Here is a 27,273-nt window from a genome sequence, read left to right on the forward strand (position 1 = left end):
GAGCTTTAAGTTCAGGATGAACTCAGCTAAATAAACTAAAACTGATACAGAAAATATTAAGCTCCATAACGTTCTAAAAGTGACTTTTTACATATTACAAAATAGCTTCACCTACTGCTCTTTCAACCTTTTGAAAGAGATGATTAGAGGAGAATTTGTGTTTCAGTCCAGTAGACGAATATACATGAGGAATACTGAGGATTATCACATCACCTTGAAACAGTTTTGCCCATTTGATGCCTCTCTTATTCCTCTAAAACATTGCAATTGTATGCTACTGTAGATTACTTTGAGCCAGATATCCCTGTTAAAATATTGAAATGACTGTATGTGGTAAAAAATTATTCTGAGAGACTGATCATTTTGTTTGAAACATTTCTAGCATATGTTTTCTCTCATCTCACAAAGCCAGATGTAAATGTCTTCCTCCATTGTAGGCTAATTTTAAGAGAGACATTGGAAATTGTTAACCACATTATTTTGCTAACATTTTATATGTTACTTTAAAATAAAAGTAACAAAAAAAGTATAAATATGATTTTTAAAATGTTAAGTGCATTAAGAGCAGAAATATTTTATTCTCTACTGCACATATATAGGTAAGGAAATAAGTACTTTATATTGGAAATTCAAAATGCCTAAATGTGTGAAGAATATGTTACAGAATATGATCAGTATAATGGAATGTGGAAAAGGAAGTGCAGGGCTTTGCTATAGCTTACATCAACAAAATGTAAAGACAGTAAATAAAGGAGAGATTTGGTGCTTAAAAGCAATTAAAATGATTTGTTTTTTTTCTTTTTTAATTCTTTGCATCCCATGGAACTGTTGTATGTCCATTTCAGAGGATGAATCATATTATAAGGGGTGTCGCAATAACGAGACATCACACAGATAAAGGGTTGGGGCAGCCACCCATATAATGAGGTATCCTGGATGCAAAGTCGAAAATGCAAAATATAGAGCACTGATGTGCTTACAACAGAGTCCACAACAAGACTGACACATAGAGGAAACGGTTAGACTTTTAAAGGGGAAGACAGGAAGTGAGGTCGTATGGGTCTGGCTCAGGATCATGGGCCATTGGTTCAAGCCCGGAGGTGACATCACAGGGGCCGGAGCCGGTAAGGTCTTCTTCCATTGGCTCGGTCCCGGAAGTGACGTCATGAGAGCCAGGTGAGATCTCCCGGGAATGGTCTACAGGCAAGGGAAAAAAAGAATCAGTGCACTCTGCCACATCCCGGCATGCCTCAGAACTGTCTTCCCTCAAGCCCTTTAGCTGACTCCCATGCGTACGTGTGTGACAGGAGCAACTTATTATATTCTCAGTAGGGTTAGATTCTGTTTCTTTTGTGCTTGTATACTGGATACTTGGTTCTTTGATGCCTAGGGTTGGTTCCTGCCTTGTGCCCAGGATAGCCACCATCTAGGCATACCTCAGTTGCATTAAGCAGTTTAAAATGGTTGGGTAGATGCTTGGTAATTTATATTTCTACTAATATTCATCCCTTATTTTTATGTTCATAGAGTATATGTATTTTATTTATTTATTTTTTGCCGTTTTGGTGCTCGTGTGTCAGGCAATCTAGGTAGGCATTCCCATTAGGGTGGCAAAAGGCAGGGACTGTCTGGAAAAAAGAGAGAGAGAGAGAGACAGAAAGAGAGAAAAAGATCCCACATTTTAATCTGAAATGACAAGTGTCACTAGTAAGCAGTAAACTCTGCAAATGTAAATAGTGCCTTAGAAAGAAAACCTTTAAAGATCTTACTGTTCTGGATAGAAATTTTTAAAAATCACCTACTATGTTGAACATGACTGACACCACATGGCACACTCACCTGCATATGTTAGGTGTCTCCTTAACTCCTTATTACTGAGAGAATGAATCCACACAGGACAGGCAAGTTTATAAAAGACCTCTTAGGCTAATAGCTGGCAGGAAATATTGGCCTCTTGCCAGTCTTCCTTATTCACACCTTCAAAGGACCAACATGATCGCAGCTTTCCTACCTAGGGACCATGTGTTGTTGTATTCAGCCTGGAAGTTATCTGGCTTCTGGCAAATTCTCATAATGTTTTATTCTGTAATATTTTAGTTTATATACTTTAAACATTTTTCCCATTCCTACAGATAATTCAGAAGGAAGAAAAAGAGAAAAAGTGAACACCAATAAGCAAACTCCCTGCTAAATATAAAACAATATTTCAATAGTTTTTTGTATTACAATAATGTATGTAGCTCTTCTAATAATTTCTGAAACTGGTGTAAATTTATTCTTGTACATAAATCAGTCAGTCAGTCATTCTCCAACCCGCTATATCCTAACACAGGGTCATGGGGGTCTGCTGGAGCCAATCCCAGCCAGCACAGGGCGCAAGGCAGGAACAAACCCCAGGCAGGGCACCAGCCCACCGCAGTGTACATAAATCATTTGAATTTAATCTCCTGATGACAATAGACAGTTGCCTGTTTTAGAAACACTGCATCTTGTTTGGTTTTTGGAACATTAATTATGAGTAACTTGATATAAGGAAATTTTAGCACAAAAAAAGTAATAATTATTTGGCTGATTTATGCTATGAAAAGTTGCTGATTTATAGAAGTGTTTTCCTAATTTGAAAGATAGACTTAGAATTATATTTTCCTTGCAGTGGAGGGCATGTCTGACCAAGCTGTCGAGATCACTCTGGCGGTAACTTTATGTGTGCTATCGATTATCCTTTTGGTGGCAGCAATCTATGCTTTTGCAAGGTAAGTTGATACCAAGAGTCATATCATTAAACATGTAACACAAACTTCAGCAGGACAGCTACATGAAATATTTCTGCACAATATATTGCTGATATATACAATATATGCTGTTATTTAATATTTTGATTTTCTGTTGTAAGCTGTTTTTTACTTAAAGAAAGAGCCAGAGGTGCATAAAGATATGACTTACATTTTAACTAATAACACATTGATCTACCAATATATTTAATACATTGGTAGATTTTGTACTGATAACATCAATGTTATGTTTTTATGCTGTTTTTTTCAGAATCCGACAAAAACAGAAAGAAGGTGGGACTTATTCTCCTCGAGATGCTGAAATCATCGACACCAAATTCAAGCTTGACCAGCTGATAACAGTGGCCGACCTCGAACTTAAGGAGGAGAAATTAACTCGGTGAGTTCTTTTTCCTATGGATAAAACAGTAGCCAAAATACTTTTGGCTCTGACCTCCTTGTGACCTAAACTTGTTTGTCAGTGTGTTGTAACAGGTTTATTTATTCAGGTCAATGGGCTCCTCTTTCAAAGGTGACCTTAATCTTTCAGACTCTTAACTGCAGCATACAGAAAAGCACTTAATCTCCAATACAACTAAAATTTAGGTGACAGCCTGTGGGAAATTAAGCGTGGTTTAAATTGAAAGCATGGCTGCTGCTTTTTCAGATAAAAGTTTTGAATGTTTAGCATACTGTATAAGATGTAAATGAGCTGGAAATAGACTTATTTTTTTGTAAGCATATTTATGTTAGTGTTATTTTTTATTCATAACATTTTCAAGCTGTATTTTAGCAAATTACTCATCAGTGAAAGTATAATAAAATATTTTATCGTATTTACTAGTGGATTACATTTATTTTAGTTGATCCAGTAGAAAAGTGTGTGAGACAGACAAAACCGCAAATATTACATTTCAGTCAATAACCACTGTATGTTAAACTAAGTGTATCCTATGATACCACTGTCTATTTTTTTCGTGATCATTTATCAAATAGATATTCTTGTCCTCTGGTTTTAAGGTTTGTGTTACAGTGTCTGATAATGGAATGCATTGCCTTCATCTGAATCATCAAGAAGAGTTTTTGACATTCCACAGCCTAGCCACTAGGAATGAATTAGTCAGTCATGATCACACTATTCAGGTCAACAGAATTAAATGTTACTGGTCTTCCTTGGTGCCTTTCAGCCTTATAATAGAAACTGCCTTAACTAATATATAATTAAAATTTTGTTTAAACTCTAGTGTTTTTGAAAATGAAAACTGTTTTTCATTAAAATACAATAACACTAGATTTACTAAATGATAGTGCTATTATTAGTTCTTTTGTATAATACTGTATATACAGTAGTAGAAAAAGAATAGACTTGGCTGCGGCAAACATCTATAAATCAAAAGGGTTTATTCCATTTGAAAAAAACTGTCAGTTCTAGTCATGCCCTACCGTGAAATGGCTTCCTTGTTGCAATATAATCAGGCCATGTCCCTATTAAAGATCTGCTATTTGTGTGTGAACAAGAAATGCTGCTTTTAAAAATGTTGGAATAAAACAAAATGATAAACTATGAAGACCAGATTAGGTTAGATTAGATCAAATCAGATTCCCCACACACAGGTAAAACCTTCAGGCTTGAATAATGAAGAGTTGTTGTTGTCAATAAAAGGATTGTAGGTGGCAGTAACATGGAGAGACCTGGCCAGATATACAAAAGCTTTACATTAAGTGGCATTAACATTTGAATACAGTAGGTCCAGCTTGCTGTGAAAACAAAAAGAACATGTCATTTAGAAATCTGTTCCATCCAAAGTTTCATTCATTGTGTTTGCCCTTAAAACAGAGTTTTGGTTGCTATTAAGAAATAATGCAATACTTCTTGCAGCTTTGTTCAGTTTTGAAAAGCTTTATATTTTCATTTGCTCACCATAAGTTTGAATCTATTATAACAAGGGGGGCTCCGCCCCCTGCTTGCTTCGCTCGCCTACCCCCGGCATTGGTTATCCTGAAATACATTAGTCGAGCTCGTTCATCTTGGAGCCGTGACCACTTTGCTTGCGGCATTTCAGACGCACGTTGTAGGCGCCTGCGTTCATTGATTTTATCCAGGCAGGCTCGTGTTTGTATATCCGTTAGTCGAGCTTGTCCGTTTTAAACCCGTGCCTGCTTTGCTTCTGCAGTTTCAGACACGCGTTGTAGGCGCCTGCATTCATTGATCTTATCCAGGTGGGCTCGTGTTTGTATCGTTGAGCTGTATTGTGTTTGAATTCGGTGTAAAGCGTTCAGCGGTTTGTACAATCCCAAGCAGCACATTACTCCTAACTTCACTCCGCAGTAGTGCCACTCACAATATGGCGGTGACGCCTCCGAATCCTCTTTGTGGACCTGTGGGGCCTCCGTAGCCTCTTCCGTTTGAATCTGGGCTGCAGCGCAGAATCCTCTTTTGTGTGTGGCTGTGTCATTAGTCGGTAGCCATGGCAGCGGTGTTGCTTCATTTCTCATTCACGTCAGTTGAGCTGTTTCGTTTTTGGGCCGTGACACCTTCGTTCGCGGTGGATACGACTTCGCTGGCGGTCTATGAGACGTGCGCTGTACGCGCCTGCGCAATATGTCTCAGGGTCCCATCGCCGTGTACCTGCGTCCATGCCATCTGGTTTACCATTCTCAGTTAGTAATATGGATATTCTTGTACTTATAATAGCTATTAGAGAAGCTAAAAGCATAATCAGGCCACATTAGACGGTATCACCTAGAGACACAAAGTGGATGAAGTCAGGTAGAGGTCATAAAGGTATCTGAACATTTAATCTCCAAGATGGGTGGGACATAAGTGAATTAATTTCTACATATTGTAGTAGATCAATTCCAAGCAGGCAGCACTTCAATCTGTGTAAGAGAGTAACATATGGAAGCACCTGCCACATAACAAATGTAAAAATAAGAACTCTGCATACTGATTTCTCTTGATGCTTGGATTCATGAAAGCTGGCTTTCTGTAGATGCATCTCTCAAAGGGAAATCATGTAAACCCATGCCTCTAGAATAGGAAAGGTGGGAAAAATTCTCCAAAATGTCTTTTGAAAATAGAATATATCCTTTGCACAGGACAAACAGTGTGAGACGAGATTCCAAATCTAAGATAGATGTGTTACCTATTGGGTACAGTTGTACAGAAAGAAATGTACACTCTCCAGAAATATCAATCACACAGTTAAAGGTGCATCTAACTGTTTTGAGCTCTTTGAAGAGATGGATGGATGGGTAGATGGATTGTAGGAAGGATAATGACTCTGGAACCTATACACAGTGATAGGAAAGATTAAAGAGTTCTAGAATATCAATTATTAAATCAATCCAAAATGAGATTGAAGAACAGATTGGACACCTCTCTGGGCATGTGGATGAGATCCTTGCAACACCTGAAGTGAATATTATTGTAATTGTCCATATCAGAACAAATGACAAGGGTAGAGTTAAAAATTCTTGACTGTATATAAAGAAAAATTAAAAGTACTAGATCCTAAGCTTAGGAAGAGGATCTTCTCTGTGATGTCGGAAGTTCATCTTTTCATCTTGCTTTATGCACCAGTCTATCAGGTATCGCTAAAAGCTTAGTGTAGTATAGAATGTTTTAAGGGAAATAGTCACCATTGGGATGGATTACATTTGAGATGGAGAGACACTGAGGAATTGGGTGGGTATTTGCAAAGGATAGTTGAGAGAATAGGGGAAATAAACTTTAGAACAAGCTGCATTTAACATTTCAGCAGTATTACGCAGTAAATTTAAGGAATACATTCAGAAATGGCTATTTTTATGAAATTGAAAAAATATATTGTAATTACCAACAAGCTGGAATTGAAAAGTATATCAACATGATAAACCTGTATTGCTACCAAGAGGTTTTAAAAAATACATTTATAAAAGTGTGTTGAAATATTCATAAAAATGATTTTTAAGCAGAATCTAAAACCTATCTGAATCATCAAAGTAGCTTAAGAGGGTATCTTGTCTTAAACTTAATATTGTTTAGACCAACTGATCATTTGATCACATACATTCCATAATGTTTTGACAGGGTAAATCAGTAAAAAGTAAGGCTATCAAGTTAAATTTCAGAGAGGCAATGTCAGGTACTGATTTTGGACCCAAGTACTTCCTTCCTATAACTTACAGTTATCAATAATGTGGTGTGGCAGGAACAAACCCTGGACAGGATCCCAGTCCATCACAGTGCAAACATGCACACACACCTAAGGGCCAATTTAACATTACCAATTCTAAACTAAAAGTATACATCTGTGGTAGTAGAATCATATTCAGAAATATAAAAAGTCAAATATACAAAAAGGCAGGGAAAAGTGGCCAATCTAAAGTGAAATTCAAAGGCATGATCACTAAAAAGTTTAAAGGTCAAAAACAACTGAATTTTCAAATTCCTCTTAAGCATAACACTACTCAATAGGTGAATTTAAAAAGCATGCGATAAAACCTTACATAATTTGGGTATATGTTGTGATAATAAAACAACACAGACATCATAAAGATTTGGGGCAGCCACCCGTATATTGTTTTCCTGGCTGCAAAAGTTAAGTTTTTGAAGCACAATATGCATAGAACAGAGTCCAAAACAGAACTGATTATTTCAGACAAAGATGGAGGCTTTAAAGGCCCGTAAAGGAAGTGATGTCATCAAAAGGGCCAGAATCGGAAGTGATGTCTTCTGGGCCAGATGGGACGTCAGCAAAGGGCCCGGCATCGGAAGTGATGTCTTCTGCTCCGGAAGTGACATCAGCAAAGGGCCCAGCCCCGGAAGTGGTGTCTTCTGAGGTGCCGGAACCTTGCAGGATTTCCCGGGAAAGGTCTGTAGGGTATGTGGTCGAAGGTTCGAAACAACAGCAAACAAACACAAATTCAAACAAACAACTTTTTTTATTATTTCTTGATCTTTCTTAGTGAGCAGAGACCCGCTGCAGATGCTGACAGTTTGTCACTGACAGTATCCACGTCACAGGGGGCCCTGTGCGGTTTTGAAAACCGGCTTTTATTTCCTCTTAAACACGTACACAAACTTATCACATACTTGCAGCTTTACAAGTAGCCTTTCCTTAGAAGTGGAATAAACTTCTGCTTTCACTAACTAGGACAGGGTGCGGTCCCCTAAAAGCTGATCCACCCTTTATTTATTTTCTTTTATTCATCTTGTGGCTATTTTATATATTTAGGCTCTAATGCTTAATAACCTTAACTTTCCTTCATCACAATCTCAATACATTTTCATATAATTAACAGACAGAACTCTTATACTTGCAAATACAATATACTTATACATTTTCTTATATTTTTTATACACTCAAATGCACACAGATAGTAATCACCAAGGCGTTTTAGACTTGTTTACCCAAATATTCATTGCACTGAGGCGTAGTCCCAAAATCTTCTTCCCCTCCCTTGGACTGGGTTAAAAGCCCTCAGCCCAAGATTATTTGTTCAGCTTTTATTTAATACATTGATTCAAATTTGTATTATTCCACATTCCCCCATTTTTGAACAAACAATAGTTCAAACAAAACAATCTTGATCGAGAGTGGACTGAGAACAGGTTTTAGACTGGGAGAGAAGATGCATGCGTTCTGTGTGGAGGAAATAAGCTTTAGTTATAGAGGTAGTGAAAAACTTTTGGATAAAATAACGGAATAATGGAATAAGACAACAGCAAACCAAAAGAATAATAGTTAAAGCAACTAAAAGGGAAACAAAAATGGATTTGAACCACTGGCCCCAAGAGCCAAATGTGGATATAAACCATTCATCAAGAGGGGTATCGATGCCTGAGTTTTCAGCCAATTCTAGGGAGAGAGCGGTCAGACCAGCGAGGGCACGGATGATGGAGCCATCAGGGGCAGTATTATTTGGAATGTACGTGCAGCAAGCATCCCCAAACATAGCACACACACCACCTTTTTCGGTTAGAAGCATATCTAGTGCTAGGCGATTTTGCCAGGTCATAAGGGAGGTTTTATCTAATTGCTCATGTATTCCTTCAACAGCTTCTTTAGTAAAATTCAGAAAACGCTGTTGGTTGTAATATAAATAATTTATCCAATCCACATTTTTATTGATGGTGATTATGGGGAAAAGAAATTCAAAACCAGCAGTCTACCTGATCTCTGGCTTTGAATTTGTTAGGAACACCTCTAGGCACACCTATTGAGTCAATATACACACCTGGACCATGTAATGAGAAATTTGCAAATGATGCCAAGGATCCACGAACACGATGTGGATGGGGAGAGGATGGAGGGCATGACCAATTGTATAAGGGTACAGGTACCAGTCCATTCAGGTGGGAGGATGTCCAGTAATTTAGATCTTCGGCACATCCACCAGACATCAGCATGGGCGGTGACGTGGGAGATAAACCAACTAAGGGAAATGTTATTGGGAAGAGGGATGGAGGCATCGATGGAGACATTGTAAGTGAGGGAGCACCAAAGGCGGGGAGGGGAGCCAAGAGCAACGGCATTTTTGTCACGAGAGGCTCGAGTGAAACAGGTGTAATTGCCAATATAGGGGCGGAACATAGGGGGAGTCATGGGTTGAATTGGGGGAAAAAAGGGTATTTAAGGTATTACATTTGGGATCTGTTGGAGAAAGAGCAGTAGTAAATAGGTAAAGCAAGCAGGGAAAGCCAGTGGGGTCCGAGAGGTCAGTTAAGGGAAATGGGGTAGTGGCAAGGTGAGGCGGTGCAGTGGCACATGCATAACAGTCAGATTGATTTACCTGTCGTGCAGAATAGAGGACCCACTGCAGTCATCGGTTCTGGTCACCATATCCGGTTTCTATGGAGAATGTGGAGGAAAGGGTGGTGATATTTAGATAAGTAATTGGTTCCAGGGGTATTTGAATAGGAGGGGTAGGGGAAACAATGGGAGGGGTATGGGGTGGTAGAGTGAGAGAGGGAGTTGTAAGAGTTGTAGGGAGAGGGGGTTTGGTTACCTGAATCTTAAACTGCCCGAGGGGATCGGTGCCTGAGACGTGAGCCCCTAACACGTATGTACCTGAATCATGCAAAGAAGGATTTTTCAGCGTTATTATAAGTGGATTGCAATTATTTTCTGAGCATTTGTCATTATTATGACCCTTAATTATAGAAAACGAGCCTTAAGTCCATAATGTAGGGCCTGCCATGGTTCATGACCCCAATCATGTGTTCCAGTATTAGCAAATACCAATGTCCACAGGTTACACCAGTCATCAGAGACATCCACATATCCCCCTCCCAAGTAGCTACCTCCCCTTGAATAGCCACCTCCTCTAATCATGGAGGTTGTTACGCAAACATATTTATCAGACCAGACCCATTGGACTTGATGTCCAGAGCCACAATCAATGATGGAGCAAAAATCAACCTGGATTGAGGTGGTGATTCCAAGGGGAAAAGTCAAGGTAACCAGGGTGGACGTTAACGGGAAAGTGAGATAAATCAGTAATAGTGTCAAGAGTGCCATTTCTTGCAATGTGAGGCGTGTATCCAGGCAGGCAGTCCTTCGACCTTAACTGCATGTGGTGTTGATAGCAGCACTTGGAATGGTCCCCTCCAACGAGGCTGATGCCAATGCTTCCTTCGAGTATCTCTAACCAGGATCCAGGTTCCCAGAGGAATCGGGGAGTCCTTTGATGGAGGACTGGTTCTCCAGGCCTGATTAACCTGCTCGTGGACTTCCTTCAGGGAGGCTTGGAGACCTGTAAGACTAGAGAGAAGATCATTGTCCACAGTATGCAGATTGACATTACCAATGACCATGCCAACAGGCATGGGCCGTCCGGTCAGAATTTCGAATGGCGACAGCCCTAATTGTCGGTGTGTCCTCCCTCTTAATCCCATCAAGGCCAGGGGTAAAGCATCAGGCCAGGTTAAATTTGTCTGCTCACAGATTTTTGCCAATTTAGATTTTAGGGTGCCATTGCACCTCTCTACAATACCTCCACTTTGGGGATGGTACTTGCAGTAATGATGTACATTTATCTGGAGCCAAGTGGTCAATTCATTTATTACAGAGTTCACAAAATGACTACCATTATCAGTCTGCAATTTTTGTGGTATTCCCCATCTTGGAATAATTTCTTTTATTAAGGCTTTTGCCACAGTTTTGGCATCTGCATGTTTGGAAGGGAAAGCTTCCACCCATCGGGAGAACACATCAACAATTACCAAACAGTATCGGCACCCTTTTGATGATGTCAGTTCAATGAAGTCCATTTGGAGATGTTCGAATGGACCCATTGGGTTAGGTGTGACGGCGGGACTTACCTGGGTACCCTTTCCTACATTGAATTTTTGACATAATGCACAGCGTCTGCAGAATTGCTCTGCATATGTAAAGAAGCCTACAGCTTCCCAATGTCTCTCGACATCATGAACCATTGCATCCTTTCCAGCATGGTCCAGGCCATGTGCGACTTTTGCCATACCTGGAAAAGAAGCCTTTGGGAGGAAAGGTTTGTTATTTTGCTTATGGGTCCAGACCCCATCAGAGAGGGATCCTTCTTTTAACCATTTTCTCTTTTCTCTGTCCGTGGCTGCGCTCTGTAAAGAGATAATTTGATTATCAGGGTCTTTGTCATCTTTCTGTAAAAATAAAGAGATTGGTGTGTTATTATAAGCAGCCTGTTTAGCAAAGTGATCAGCTAATTCGTTTCCTTTGCTGACAGGGTCTTGTTTCCCAGTACGGGCCTGGCATTTAACTATTGCCAGTTTTGATGGTTTGGTTATGGCTTCTAAGAGGGATTCTACTAATTTTTGATGTTGGATAGGTTTGCCAGTACTGATCTTAAATCCCCTCAATTTCCATAATGCTCCATGATCATGGCAGACTCCAAAGGCATACCTGGAATCAGTATAGATTGTTATGACTTTTCCTTCTGACAACTGACAAGCTCGGGTGAGAGCTATTAATTCAGCTGCTTGTGCACTAAGACTTGAAGAAATTCGGTTTGCTTCCAGCAGGTGGTCACCTTTGACCACTGCATAGCTGGTTGAGGGTGTTCCATTTTCCAATCGTAAGGAACATCCATCCACAAAAATTATCTCCCCTGTTCCTAAGGGTGTTTCCTGCAGGTCTGGTCTGGGTTTTAAGACCTTAGTTATTTCTTCATGACAGTTGTGGGGCTCCCCCTCTTCTTCAGTTGGAAGAAGAGTGGCTGGATTTAAGGTGGAGCACCTTTCAATTGTTTGACAGGGTACAGAGTACGTTTTGATAGTGTATTGCCCTAGCAGTAGTGAGATGTGAGGTTTTAGCCTGAACTAAAATGGAGTGTACGGCGTGAGGCACCTTTACTGTTAGGGGGCTCATGAGCACTATATCTGTACTTGCTAGCACGGCTTCTGTTGTGGCTGCTACTGCTCTGAGACAAGTTGGAAGTCCTGTAGCCACTGGATCCAATTTATTCGAAAAATAGGCTATTGGCCTTTGTTTGTCCCCGTGCAATTGTGTTAAAACTGCATTCATGTATCCCCCCTTTTCGTCCACAAACAGAGTGAATGGACGAGAATAGTCAGGGAGTCCTAAAGCTGGGGCAGAAATCAGTGCGCTTTTTAAATCACTAAGAGCCTTATCAGCCTCCTCATTCCACTGTATGCGACCAGAAAGAGGAAGGTCAGCAGTGTTAGCTAGAGTTTGTAAAGGCTGTGCTCTTTCAGAGAAATTTAAAATCCATTGTCGACAATAACCTAAAATGCCCAATACAGACATAACCTGTTGTTTTGTGACCGGTCTGGGAAGGTTTTGAATGGTGGTTATGCGGTCTTTTGACAAAGCTCTGGTACCACACGTGATGTCATGACCCAAGTACTTTACAGTGGTCTGAACTAACTGCAGTTTTGCCTTAGAGACCTTGTGCCCATTTTCAGCAAGATACTTGAGCAATAATTCTGTATCTTGTGTGCATGCTTCCTCTGTTTCACTACAGAGTAATAAATCGTCGACGTACTGTATCAATGCACTTCCCCTGTCAGGCCAGAAGCCTTCCAGGTTCTGAGCAAGCGCTTGGCCGTATACACAAGGAGCCTCTGTATAACCTTGTGGCATAACGGTCCATGTTCTACGGCGGTTTTTAAAAGTAAAAGCAAACCAAAACTGAGAATCAGGATGTACAGGAATAGAAAATAAAGCATTTGCTAAGTCAATTACTGAGAAGTAACGGGCAGTTGCAGGAATTGTAGAAAGTATAGTGGTAGGATTAGGGACAATCGGTGCCCTAGGAAAAATAGCAGAATTAACTTGTCTGAGGTCTTGAACAAAGCGCCAAGAGCCATCAGCTTTCTTTACTGGTAGAATAGGAGAGTTTACAGGAGAATATTTGATAGGAATTATAGCCCCCCTTTCAACAAGCTCTTTATGCACAGCTGCAATTCCGAGTTCGGCCTCAGGAGAAAGAGGATATTGCGCACAGCGAGGACGGAAGGATGATTTCGGAAAAACAACCAGAGGTTCACAATTTGTGATCCTGCCAAAATCGTTTTTTCCCTGAGACCATAGGGTGTCAGGAATTGAAGAAAGCCATGGGAAAAAATCAGTTTGTATAGAGCATAGAGAAACAGATGGGTGACAGAGGGAACGAACGACCGGCAGGTCAATTTGGTTTAACACCTTTGTTATCAGATGGTCTGAGGTATCAAAAATGCCTGGGGCGACGTATAGCCAATCAGTCCTATTTAAACATTGCTCCACCCATTCCCCTATTTCGACCCATCGAACGGTGTTAGATTTGGCCAAGGACATATGGGGGACTGAACCTCCTAAATAGAAAATGCTTTGTGAATATGTGAGGTGAACTGAAGCAGCAGCTTTAGTAGATGAAATAAAAATGCAAGGAATATGAAGGGTCTCGGGGCAAGCACCTGAAGAAAGAAAAAATTCTAACCAAGGTGTGTCTACTTCAGTGGGGAAATATTGGGCAGTACAGTGTAGGGTGTCGGGGACCTGTAAGTGGGGAAAAAGACATGAGGGAAAAGAGTGTAGGGCTTTAAGGGGAAGAGTGTGTGGGGAGATGTCTGGGGTCCAGGCTGCAAAAGAGGGTTTGGGATGTGGGGAGATTTGGCACAGGAGCTTAGGAGTGGAGCAATAAAATCCTTCTTCTGTCAGTGAGATTGAGACTGACAGTTTAGTCATAAGGTCTCTTCCTAGTAGATTGACAGGGCACAGATGATTTAACAGGAAGCGGTGAGTTAATGGAGAGCTGTCGGTGCTGAGTTGCACTTTCAGAAGTTTTGAAACTAGTAAAGTGTGTGGCTGTCCTGAAGCAGTGAGAACCTTTACAGTGTCCTTCGAGGCAGGGACCTCCAACAGTGATAAAGTGGAGCATGTGGCCCCCGTATCCACAAGAAAGACAGTTTCCTTGCCATTTACTATCAAAGTCAGCAAAGGATCTGTGTCAGCATGACGGGTAAGCAGAGGAAACTGAAAGGAATGGCTGGGGGTCCCTGCTATTTCCTAGGACCACGGAATGTCATTAGGCTCAGGGGGAGGAGGTGGTGGTGGGGGGCGCTTGCTTGGGCAGTCCCATCTGAAGTGTCCAAATTCACCGCAGCCTTAACAAACATATGACGCTGGTGTTTGCTCCGAAGGGTTGGGCATCTGAGCGAAGGGATTGTCAGGGTTGGAAGACGGGAACCCCCGTCCCCTTCCACGCCCTCGTCTTCTGGAAAAGTTGCCACGTCCATGGCCTTGGAACCCTCTGCCTCTGCTCATTCCCCCTGTGTAATATTGTAGTTGTGCTGCAAGCAGCTTAGTTTGTGTATCAGACTCTTTTTGCTTAGTCTGTTTCTCAGCATGCTCTGCATGGCATTTCACTTCCTCAAAAGCAGCGCTTTCCCAGCCTATACAAGACGTGCGGACTTTACTTTGAATGTCATTTCTCAGTCCCGAAACAAAATGGGGAACGGCAGCGCGAGTCCGATCATCAACATTTTCTAAGCCTGAATGATTAGCCATAAGGTCTTGTATTCGGTGTGCCCACTCATCGACTGTCTCGTCTCTCTTTTGCTTGGCAGCTGAGATAAGGGACCAGTCTGTGCCTTTCTTATATTTCTCTGCAATAGTTTGTTTCAGCGCTTCCCATTGCTGTACAAATTGGGCTTCTTGGCCCCCGCCACGGTTAAGGCTTTGATCCCAAGCCCAAGGCTGTCCATTCCTCACCCCCCGACTGACAGTTGCCCATGTGGTACCTAGTTTTCGTCGCAGCACCTGTGTCCACTCTGCAACATTGGGTTTATACATATCATCTAGCTGTTGGAGGTGGTCCACGAATTTTAGCCCACCAACCCCCTTAGGGTTGGGCAGTTCGGACACCATATCTTTTAATTCTTGAATATCCCAATTACGATGAATCATCACAGTAGTGGGGTTATTTGTTCCTGCAGCCTGGGTGTGGTCATGTCGGGGGTTAGGTACCTCGATTAGGGGGCATGAGAATGTCAGGCCGGGAGGTTTTTGGGGTTTTGGGGAGATGAAGGTGAATCCAGAGGCCAGGGCCGGACGAGAAGTCTGGCTTCTAGTTCGTTGGGAGATTGGGGATTGATCCGAACACTGATGTCCGGACCTGAAGTCTGGATCATTGTCATCAGGATTTAAGTGAGAGGATGAGTCATAATGATATTGTTCATCAAAGAACCCTGCTCCGGGTGGTTCATCAGCTACCTGGGGTGCTTGGGGTGCAGTGGGGGCAGGAAGTGGAGGGGTAGGTGGGGGTGGAGGCTGGCATGGAGGGGGTGAATAAATTACGGGGTATAGGGGGTCCTTCTTTTCTGTTTTCTTTCTTTTGTGCTCGGGATTGGGCTCTGCTTCTATATTAGTCTTGTAAAGCTAACAACATTTCTTCCTTCTCTTTCCGGGTCTTAACTTCAGCAGTGAGCAATTCATTACGCTTTTGGGCTGCCTCTAAGGTTTTATCCTTTATCACTAGTTCCCACCTATCAAACATATCCATCCGGTAAGGACCCTTATTACAACATCCTTGAGTGTTTCTACATAAAATTTTTCTTATTTCTTGTATTTCTGAAATATCCCCAGTTCCCTCAACTGGAAATCTACCACCGCTTTGTTTATTCCATTTTTTACACGCTTCCTTAAAATCTAACCCAGTTTTCTTTTCTATCAGTTTCCTGGGTGAACCTCCTTTCGGACCCGAGTGAGAACTAGAGCCCGATGCGCTTTCCAAAAATAGTCCTTCCAACAGAGACTTTTGATTTCCCGAGGAAACCTTCTTGACCGGTTTACTATTTTGCTTTCCCATAACTAAATAGCACCGGACTTCAGAAGAATAGATCAGCCCTCGTATCGTTCTGTCTCCAGTCCCTTCCGCTCCCGGATCAGCACTCTTGTGGTTTCGTGGCTTTAGCGGACTGACAGTCTGTTCAGCACGGAGTCTGGGCCTTTCGACAGGTTAATGCCGATCCCTTCGTCAAGTGCCTCCTAGCTGGTAACCGCTCTTGGTGTCCACCACAGATTAACCCGTAGGAGCAGGAATATGACCAGACGCTAGAGACAGAAACTCGCCCTCCCACATAGTGTTTTTCCCAGATACTCAATATATTCTACTCGTTTTACTCCCTTTCCTCTATTTTCTAGGAGTGTGCCACCCACTCTATTCTAATTCACAGGGAGTAACTTACTAACGTTCTCAGCACCTTACACTGTCCTCGAAGGACCCAAGTATTATTCTCTGCTTTCCAGTTTACTATCCGTTAAGTGATACAGTATTTTATTTCTCAATTTTCTTTTCCATAAACCCGGTCAAATCCCTGAGCTAGGTCATTCACTCAATCGGATTCCCTCGGTCTACTCACCAAGAAGTTCTTGTCCTGCTAGGGAAATCCCAGTTGGTTCGACCTTCGCATTCGATTGGAGGAGGCCAGAGACCCCCCACGCAGGATACGCCCGAGGCAGGCCAGTCCTAACTTTTTCTGGAGCTGGTCCTTCCCGATCCAGCTGTTAATCGGTCCTCTTACCGGTCCTCTTGGATGATACAGCCCGTGGAGTCAGCTGTCCATCTCCGATCCGGGTCACGGCACCAGAAAACTGTGGTCGAAGGTTCGAAACAACAGCAAACAAACACAAATTCAAACAAACAACTTCTTTTATTATTTCTTGATCTTTCTTAGTGAGCAGAGACCCGCTGCAGATGCTGACAGTTTGTCACTGACAGTATCCACGTCACAGGGGTCCCTGTGCGGTTTTGAAAACCGGCTTTTATTTCCTCTTAAACACGTACACAAACTTATCACATACTTGCAGCTTTACAAGTAGCCTTTCCTTAGAAGTGGAATAAACTTCTGCTTTCACTAACTAGGACAGGGTGTGGTCCCCTAAAAGCTGGTCCACCCTTTATTTATTTTCTTTTATTCATCTTGTGGCTATTTTATATATTTAGGCTCTAATGCTTAATAACCTTAACTTTCCTTCATCACAGTCTCAATGCATTTTCATATCATTAACACACAGAACTCTTATACTTGCAAATACAATATACTTATACATTTTCTTATATTTTTTATACACTCAAATGCACACAGATAGTAATCACCAAGGCGTTTTAGACTTGTTTACCCAAATATTCATTGCACTGAGGCGTAGTCCCAAAATCCTCTTCCCCTCCCTTGGACTGGGTTAAAAGCCCTCAGCCCAAGATTATTTGTTCAGCTTTTATTTAATACATTGATTCAAATTTTTATTATTCCACAGGTACTGAGAAAGAAAGTTGGCGCACTCCGCCGCCCCCTGGTCAGATATTTTATTACAATTACTCAGGCCCTTTAGCTGCCTCCTACTGGCACGTGTGTGACAATGTGTAGATATGAAGATGTAAGTGTGAGGTATATTTAAAATAACATTGAATGCAATGTAGGATTGTTCAAAACTGAAAATTAAAAGCAGTGACCAGCCTAACATCATCTGACAGAGTTAAGGACATAAAGACATCAGCAAAGAAAAGTAACTTCATAATGCTAAGACTAACTAATAAGCAAATGTCAAAAGAAATATACATTTTAAAAGACAGTTAGTAAATAATAATTCAAAATGTCCATCAGTATTTTAGCAGTAAAAGAAAAGTCAAAAAAGAAGAAAAGTGCTTAAAAAAGCAAGGGGTAATAAAATGTTCAGAAATGGAAGTGTCAAATGCTCCCCTAATTCATGTTATTTGTCATGTTTTCACCTGTTAGATGTTACTAAAATGTGGTGGTTAAACACAGCAGTGTGCTATTAGGATTTGAAAGGAGACATTAAAGGGATTTGATTGTAAAGCACGTGATTATTTTTTTAGTACTTTGCCTTTCAAAAAAGGTTTTGTATCTTATTATATGGCAAGAACTAAGTCATCCTAGTGTTAGTGGTAGAGACACAATGTAAAGAGTGCAGTACAACAATGTGTTAAACTAAGTAAAGAGTAGAAACCAATAAATTGTTGTGCAATTCTTCTGAATTAAAGTGAAAAGTTTGGTTTTGTCAGAGTTAGTATTGGAGCTGCTGCTCTGTTAAATATATATTAAATGAATAGAAAAAAAATAATTAAAACATTAATGTAATTTGCAGAAAATACATCAGAAGTAAATTGGCAGATACTGTTCATGTAGCCAAGTCTATAGAGACGGCCCAGAACAAAATTAGATATGTACTGTGCGGGTATGTGTAAAATAAAGTTTAATGGAAATAAATAAAAGTTCTATTAAGAGATGTAGTCTGGAACTAGAAACTATATCCTGTAAGTTAGATGTTGGTGTTTCAGTGAACCTGTTTCTGAAAATTACTGAACACATTAAGAATCAATTAAAAGGCCAATAAAATGTAAAGTTATAGTGTATATCGTGCTGTGTGGTGTACAAATCAAAAGCAGCTATGCTTCTTCTGCATAATACACTTTTGAAGCTTTTAGTGGAATGCTATATGCTCTTCATGTTATCACAAGAACATAACACAATTAGAAAAAGTCCAAAAAAAAGGGCTACTAAATCCAAGAATGAAGGGTATTAGTTCTGAGGAAAGAAGGTTTTTATCAAGGTTCTCAAATATGTAAATGGGGCTACCGTAAGGTGATAAAATAGAAAGGTCTATTACCTGTCATGGAAAACATTCTCTGCCATGAATGCATATACTGATTGTCATCATTCTTAAGATTGACAGAGTACAACACAACACAATAATGGTTGGAATAAAGGATTAGGCTACCTAAAAGCATTAGTAGGGGTTATCTATCTATCTATCTATCTATCTATCTATCTATCTATCTATCTATCTATCTATCTGTCTGTCTGTCTGTCTGTCTGTCTGTCTGTCTGTCTGTCTGTCTGTCTGTCTGTCTGTCTGTCTGTCTGTAGTAGTGGCCAAAAGTTTTGGCAGTGACACAAATGTGTTTTGCAAAATTTGCAGCTTCAGTTTTTTCTGTAATTCACATTGTTTTATATTATTGTGCAGAGTGATCAGATGCATATTAATTTATTGCAAAGAGCTTTATTAGCATAAAAAGTTAATTTTATCACAAAAACCCTTTTTCACTTTTTTTGGCCCTGGCACAAAATGATCAGCTAAGAGTGTCCAGCAAGCACCAGGACCCTCTCAGCTACACAGAATTGTGTTGTCACCAGTGCAGAGCTTGCTCAGTATTGGCAGCAGGTGAATGCGAGTACATCTGCATGCACAGTGAGGACTTTTGGACAATGGTCTTGTGTCAGGAAGGGCAGCAAAGAAGCCACTTGTTTCCAAGAAATACATCAAGAACAGACTGAAATTCTACAGGAAGTACAAGGATTGGACAGCAGAAGACTATTATTTTTCAGATGAATCCTACTTCAGTCTGTTTGGGACATCTGGAAAATCGATTGTCTGGGGAAGGAAAAATTGAATGCTACCGTGAGTTCTGTGTCGTGCCAACAGTGAAGCATCCTGAGACAATCCATGTGTGGAGTTGCTTCTCACCCAAGAGAGTGGGCCCATTCACAATTCTGCCCAACAACAGTGGCATAAATAAAGATTGGTATCAAAACATCCTCCAAGAGCAACTCTCCCAAAAATTCAGGTGCAGTTTGGTGATGATCTGTATATATTCCAGCATGATGGAGCATCATATCACAAGGCAAAAGTGATAACGAAGTGGCTCGAAGATCGTAACATTGAAAGTTTGGGCCAGGAAACTCCACAGATCTTAATCCCATTGAGAACCTAAGGTCAATTCTCAAAAAGCACGTAAAAGGCAAGAATGGATCACTATCAGTCACGATTTGGCCAGAAGCTGATATCCAGCATGCCAGAGTGAATTGCAGAAGTTATGAAGAAGAAGGGGCAACATTGTAAATGTTGCCTCTTTACATAAATTTGATGTATTTGCCAATAAATGCCTTTGAAACTTATGAAATGTTTTTATTTGTTTTTCAGTGTACCATAGAAACATGTAAAAAATAATCTGAAAATGCTGAAGCAACAAAGTTTGTAAAACACAACATTTCTGTCACTGCCCTAACTTTTGGCCACTACTGTCTGTCTGTCTGTCTATTTATCTATCTAATCCCTTTATCAGAGTAATATCTCTTTGTGTATGTTATATTGGTTGTTCCCACACATAAACTCCAGTGGCCTCTTTGCCCAAAGGGCAATACACGTATTGAAGTGCTGGCTTATCTTACAAAAATTAAGGTATTTACCATTACTTGAGGTTTAACTTGTGGTTTACTCTCTTATAACATGTACTGAATAAGTCTTTTTGGAAAGAAGCAATGGAAAATAGTCTGTTAGACAGAGACATACCATTTTTACATTAGAAAAGTTATTGTTCCTTAGTGTTTTAAAAGTGTCACTGTCTTCTCTGAACAGCGAAGTTTCATACCTTGCCAAAGAAACTCCTCTGGGAGACATTGTTTTTATTAGGTAATTGCAGCTGGTAATTTATTCGTAGATCACAGACTAAGAATACCTTGTACTAAAATTTCAATGTCCTGCTGATCTAAACTCTGGGTGGCACAATAATAAAAAGCCATTGAAGCTGTTTTGTGTTGTTTGACTTTATTTAACTGATGTTCACCACTGCAGACTCTCAGTATTTGTAAGTGGCAGTACAAGATGGAAAGAGCAGGCTAGTAACCATATGTTGAATTACTGGAGGCTGTTCTTCTTGTGTGGTGATCTTTTTGTCCACCTGTGTTCATGTTTTGTTTTGAAAGTGTCACATGTTAACAGCAGTGGTGGTCACTGTGTTGACAGCCATCCCAGTAGGCACATGCTTATTGCTGTTAAACTGGAACACTAATAAACTAAAATGGTTTAAGCAATTGTACCTTTTCAATTTCATCCTATATAAAGTAATGCCAACTATTCCAAAGTTATAGTTCTTTGACAGAAAGTAATTGGTGACCACACAAATTCTGAACCTTTACAGACAGAAATGTTTGTAAGATTCAGTGTTAGATTTATGTTATCATTTTTGCCATTATATTAAACCTTTTTATTTTACAAAATGGCTTAAATAAATGCATCTATAAATTGTTAATGTACCAGGCTTTGAAGCAATTAAATTAACAGTATATATAGAATAAGAGAGAGGAAAAACAGTCATAAAATAACTTTTACAAAAGCACAGATAGCATTGGAAAAATAAATTGTTTAATCACCTTCTGTCCATCTATCTACCTATTAGAATGATGAATGAACATTATTAATTGAATTAAACAGGTCTGAGAATGTTATGTAATATTGACATTATTATTGCAAAACCCCAGTTATGTGATTTTTCTGTTGGTCATCATTATGTTTCATAGTGAATTAATGTAGCATTAGTATGAATATGCAAGTATTTTATAAATCTTCTTGTTTACGAATGTGACTGAAAACTTGCTTGTAATGCCCGCCCACTAACATGTTACTGGGTCTTCATTTCCAGATACTCATCATTTTTCTTTAGACGGAAGGAAATATTTGTCATCCAGTAAGTGGCTAATAAAATTAATTGGCACACTGTTGTGTTCAGTTTGTGAGTGGGGAGTCTTGCTTCATAATCTATATGCAGAGAGTAACAGTTGTTAGTATGTTTACCACATCAATATCTCAAATGGGCATAGGCAGGTAAATTATTTGTTGACTTTTCAGAAAAAACATCAGAAATTAAATGCTTTGTCATCATTTTTGTCATTGGATTTAATGACTACATAATGCTTCAAAATATTCTTTCCTTTACCTAGAATGAGCTGTCTGTACAGTATGTGACAGCAGACATTTTGGAATCAGTACTAATGTAGTACTGTCAAGTATGGTGGCCAGTGTGTTGTGAATGCCATCTAGATGATACATTTTCTAATCCTCTTATAATAACAGGCAGTACCAGTGGCATTTGCACACCAAAGCCTCTGTATGCAAGTGTCATTTCCTATGCCAGACAATTTGTGAGATATGATGCTTTCAATAGGTAAACAGAGTGTGTGTGCATATAACTTTTCTTACTTCACTTTAACCCTATCTTTGGCATTTCTGTTATTGCGTTTTTACTTCTCATTTTGTAACAATTCATCTGTCTTTTAATTACATATGCATTTTGAAACATATGATTGTAGTCTAAAGTTGTTGGTTGAATCTTTAATTTTGCACCTTTATGTGTATATAATATTTTTATTAATATTTTGTATGCTTATTTATGGTAAATTATGCAGTATTTAAAATAGCTTTAATTTCTAGTGCTTTTAAAAATTTCTAGAGGTATTTAGCATTAAGCTTCCTTTAAAAAGTGGTTCAGTGTTGTGCATGTTATGATTCATTGAAACTGTATTGTAAATTATTTGTTCAGTTCATGATCAAGTGAAGCACTGACAGCAAACTATAAAGCCAACAGACTATGTTTACAGAACTGTTGCATAACCTAATTTTTATTATTCTTTGAATGACAATACAAATTGCCAGTTAGGTAAGGTATATTTTTCATATCAGCATATTAAAGCAACTTTTTAGAGTTGGGACTGTACTATATAATTAAGAAAGTTGGTAGTTTACATCGACTTCAGTGCATCTTTCAGTGCTCACTAATATCCACTACATGTTTCATCTGAAACTTGCAGAAAGTGCGGAATTTATATCATTTTGATTCTGGTGAAAGCAGCCATATTTATTGTTCATTTGTATATCAATTTCACAAAGACTTTTTATTTAGCACATTTGGTGTGGCAATACCATAGAGGCAAAATGTCCGTCTTACAAATTCAACTTCAATATTCTCTCTAATATTTTCATATAATAAAGCATTAGTTACAAGGTTTTTGTCCAGAACAGACCCTATTTGTATGTTAATTTGATATATGAACTGCAGGATGGTTGCAGTGACGCAGGACTGTTGTCTTACTGTATTGAGTGTCATGGGTTTGAATCTTGTTCTCATTCCCTACTTGTTTATGGAGTTGAATGTTTCTCCATGTCTGTTTGGGTTTTTACTTTGGGCTTAACTTTAATAGGGCAAATTTTGAACAGATGCAGAAAAGTCTAAGGTAGAAAAACTTGGATACGCTTTTAAGTGTACAGTGGAACAGGCTTAAAAACATTGTACATATAATGCACGCCAATCCCTCAATCCACCCATTCCTAAATTTGGAAGCAGTAAAAATTTAAAAAATCTTTCCTATAGATAATAAAGAGGTAAAAAAAGAAACCACGAAGGACAAAACAGCAGTGTATGGTGTATAGCACTAATCACTCCAATGCTAACCATAGGGTATAGGAAAGTATGAAAGAGCAAACTTTAAAAAGGATATTAGGGAAATTAAAAAGCAGTTAGAGGGAAATATTTCAAAAAAGGCAATTGATGACCCAAAGAGATTCTTTCAGTATTTTAATTGTAAAAAGAGTCAAGAGGGAGGCGAAGTTTATCAAGAAAACTCAGATTTATTTCAAATACACAGACTGTGAAATTGTGAATGCTCTAAACTTTCAGTTTCCTGAAGTTTTCACATGTGAAGAAGTGGATAACCTTCTATCAGTAAAAGGAATTACTAATAACGTACTTAGTGATTTGGAAATTGTAGATGGAGAAGTACTGCATTGAATAAATTGGTTGAAATCTAACAGATCATTAGGACCAGATAATACTTTTCCCAGAGTGCTGAAGGAGGCTAGTGAGTGCATATATACTGTAAACCATTGACAATTATTTTTCAAAAGTCACTACACACTGGGGAAATCAGTAGGAACAGCAGAACATTAGAACAATCTAGATGAGAAAAGGCCATTTATCCCAACAAAACTCACCAGTCATATCCACTTAATTCTTCCAAAATAACAAAGTCTACTTTTGAAACTAAAGTCTTACTATCTCCACATTACTTGGTAAGTTTTCCTATTTGTGTATGATTCTCTGTATGAAAAAAAGCTTCCTGTTTGTTCATAATTTACCCTTAACAAGTTTCCAACTGTGTCCCTGTGTTCTTGATTAAGTCTTTTTAAAGTAACAGTCTCGATCCACTGTACTAATTCCCTTCATTATTTTAAACATTTAAATCATGTCTCCTCTTAATCTTCTTTTACTTAAACTGAAATGGCTCATCTCTTTTACTTTTCCTCATAACTTATCCCCTGTAGCCCTACAGACAGGGGAAGTTGCATTTTACTAATATTCTGCAATTCTAAAAGCAAAAAAAGGATACATTTAGAGAGGTACACATGATATTATTTATGTTGATTTTGCCATTTGATAGGCATTTGATATGGTCCCACAGAAGAAACTGAACTGGGAGTTAAGGGCATAGTGTGTAGACGTTAAAATTGATGAAAACATAGGAAGCAAAGGGTTATGGTGTGAGGTACCTTTTTAGAATTAAGCAATGTTAAAAGTGGTGTTCTTCAAGGGTCAGTGCTATAACTGCTGCTATTTTTAAATGATCTATATAGTAATATAAACAACAGGCTGGGTAAGTTTGCAGATAATACCAAATTAGAAGGAAGGGCAGATAATGTAGAATTAGCACAATCATTACAGAGGGACCTGGACACAATATAGGCTTGGGCCAATTTACTGTATAGCTGTTGGAATTAAAAGTAAATTAATGTAAGGTATTACAAATAGGAAGAAGAAATGTTAGATGTGAATACACAATGAAAGGTTTATAACTTGTAAGTACCTGCATATGATAAAGACTTAGAAGTCATACTGGACTCTTCTCTATCAACATCCAGACAGTGTACAGAAGTCATTAAGGAAACTATCAGAATGTCAGGTTATATAGCACCATGTATAGATTTCAAGTCAGAAAAGTTATCCTTAATCTTTATAGCACCCTGGTGAGGCATCACTTGGAGCAGTGCATGTAGTTTTGGTCCAGAGAAAAATCCAGAGAAGGGCAACTACACTGATTACATGACTGAGGTGTATGAGTTATGAGCAAATAGTAAAGAAGCGGATCCTCTTCAGTTTAAGAAAATGGAGATTAAGAGATGACATGATTGAAGATTTTAAAGGGATCAGTACAGTAGATCCAGGATGTTATTTTAAAATTAGTTCAACAGGAATGCAGAGACACATGGTTAGTGTAAATTCCAAACAAACATTAGGAAGTTTTCTTCATACAGAGAACCATAGACATATGGAATAATTTACCATGTAGTGTGGTATAAAGTAAGAATTTAGGGACATTCAAAACTCAACTTGATATTATTTTGGAAATTTGGAATTTGGTGTATAAGATTAGAAAGCTTTGTTGGACTGTTCTTGTCAATATTTTCTGATGTTTTAATGTGGTAATGTTTTCTCCAGGCACATTGACTTTCCACCCACTTTCATAAAGACATGCATCCTAGGTTAATTTGCCATTACAAACTGACTCTGTCAGTGTGTCATTGTGGGAGTATGCAAGAGTGGGATGAGATGGTACTCTGTCTAGGACTGCTTCTTGCCTATTCCCTAGAGCTGCTAGGATAGGATATAGTCTCCCACAACAGACATGAGAATGTTCTGTTATTTACTTACTGTATTTATTTACTTATTTATTTTTCAAGAAGAGCTGAATGTATGATCACTATTCATTTTTAAGCTTTTTATGATGTGTTTGTGCACAGATGTAACAAGAGTTTTTGTGCATGTGTGTGAAAGGTTTAAAATTCATATCTTAGTCCTATTTACTGAACAAATCTTTGATACATAGCAAGCTCTGGTATTTTTCATTTCATCAGACATGAAGTAATAAATGGAACATGTGAAACTGTTAAAAGCAGATATACTTTCTGTTCTGTAGGAATAGTCTATTAAGACATTTATCAGATACAAAATTAATAAACATGAATAGGAAATTTCATATACATTCAGTTCAAGTGTTGCAACACCCATGATATCAGATTGCACTGGCTCTAGAGATGGTGTATGGGAACAATTAGTGAATATTTTATTTTTCTGTGCATGTTTACTATTTTACTGTATTTAAAGCCTTAAACACTTATTTTTTTGTAAATTCCTAAGCCAGACAAATTAAGAACAGGTGGCATTTTTTATTGTAATGTTCTATTCAATTATTATTATGCAGAGTTTTAGAATTAGTGATGCTTAGTTTCCTGATCTCTGCCTATCTCAGGCTGCCTATCTTTTGTTAACACTAAAGATTGATTTTGTAGCTCTAAGAGCATATATCTTGTGGAGCTCGACCCAGACACAGACAGGCAGACATCGTTCTGTACAACCCAACAAACGTTTATTTACACAACTATTATTTACAGATGCACACACAACCCCAAACTCCCCCAAAAGTTCTGGCCAACAACACAATGCCTCTTTCACTCTTCAGGCCGCCTCCTTTCCTCCTCCAAGACCTCGTCTCTCAACCTCCCGACTCCAGCCGCCGAACGGAGGGAGGTGGCCCCTTTTATGACCATCTGGATGTGCTCCAGGTGCCTCCCGACAATGTTCCGCTGGCACTCCCCAGTGTGGCGGAAGTGCTGGCTGCGCACCCAGAAGCACTCTGGGTGTCCCCGGTCCTCTTCCCCTCAGCACTTCCGGGTGTGGCAGAAGTGCTGAGGTCCAGGGCTCCGTAGGCATCGGGGCGCACCCTGGTGGTGACGATGGGGCCCCCGAGGGCTGAGCTTCAAAGCTCTGTACCTGTGGTCCCCAAAGCCACCAGGGCGGTCGCCCCCACGTGGTCTGGGGGAGGCGTAAGACCTCCCCCGGTCCTCCTGGGCGTCCCGGCTGGGTACCACCCCCAGCCACCTGTGACAATCTGGTTCCAAATTGCGCAAGAGCTAATATCTTTTTAAAATTGCCATATAACCCATTTATTTATTCATAAAAGCTATATTGCTACAAAAGGAATTTTAAAATATATGTTTCAACTTAAATGTTTAAAGTCTACATATTTTCGATTATAATAGTAATGTCATTTTTCACCCTCTGATACTCCCTCTAGTCTTCCATAGAGAATTAGATCCCTAGTAAAGGGTCTGAAATCAAAAATAACATCTTATTTGAAACTAGCAAAATACCCGCGCTTCGCAGCGGAGAAGTA

The 27,273-nt window shown here is 39.4% G+C and overlaps 1 protein-coding gene across 1 annotated transcript in view; it reads left to right on the forward strand.

Annotated features, from left to right (window-relative positions):
* ptprq (protein tyrosine phosphatase receptor type Q) overlaps window positions 1-27,273 on the forward strand; it is a 354,834-nt gene that overhangs the window by 298,019 nt on the left and 29,542 nt on the right. The window contains exons 54-56 of the mRNA XM_051930873.1: window positions 2,654-2,753; window positions 3,043-3,171; window positions 21,693-21,737. Coding sequence (XP_051786833.1) covers window positions 2,654-2,753; window positions 3,043-3,171; window positions 21,693-21,737 — 274 coding nt within the window. The remainder of the gene's footprint in view (window positions 1-2,653; window positions 2,754-3,042; window positions 3,172-21,692; window positions 21,738-27,273) is intronic.

Source organism: Erpetoichthys calabaricus, chromosome 1 (assembly GCF_900747795.2).
Source record: "Erpetoichthys calabaricus chromosome 1, fErpCal1.3, whole genome shotgun sequence".
In the NCBI taxonomy this organism is placed as follows: domain Eukaryota; kingdom Metazoa; phylum Chordata; class Cladistia; order Polypteriformes; family Polypteridae; genus Erpetoichthys; species Erpetoichthys calabaricus.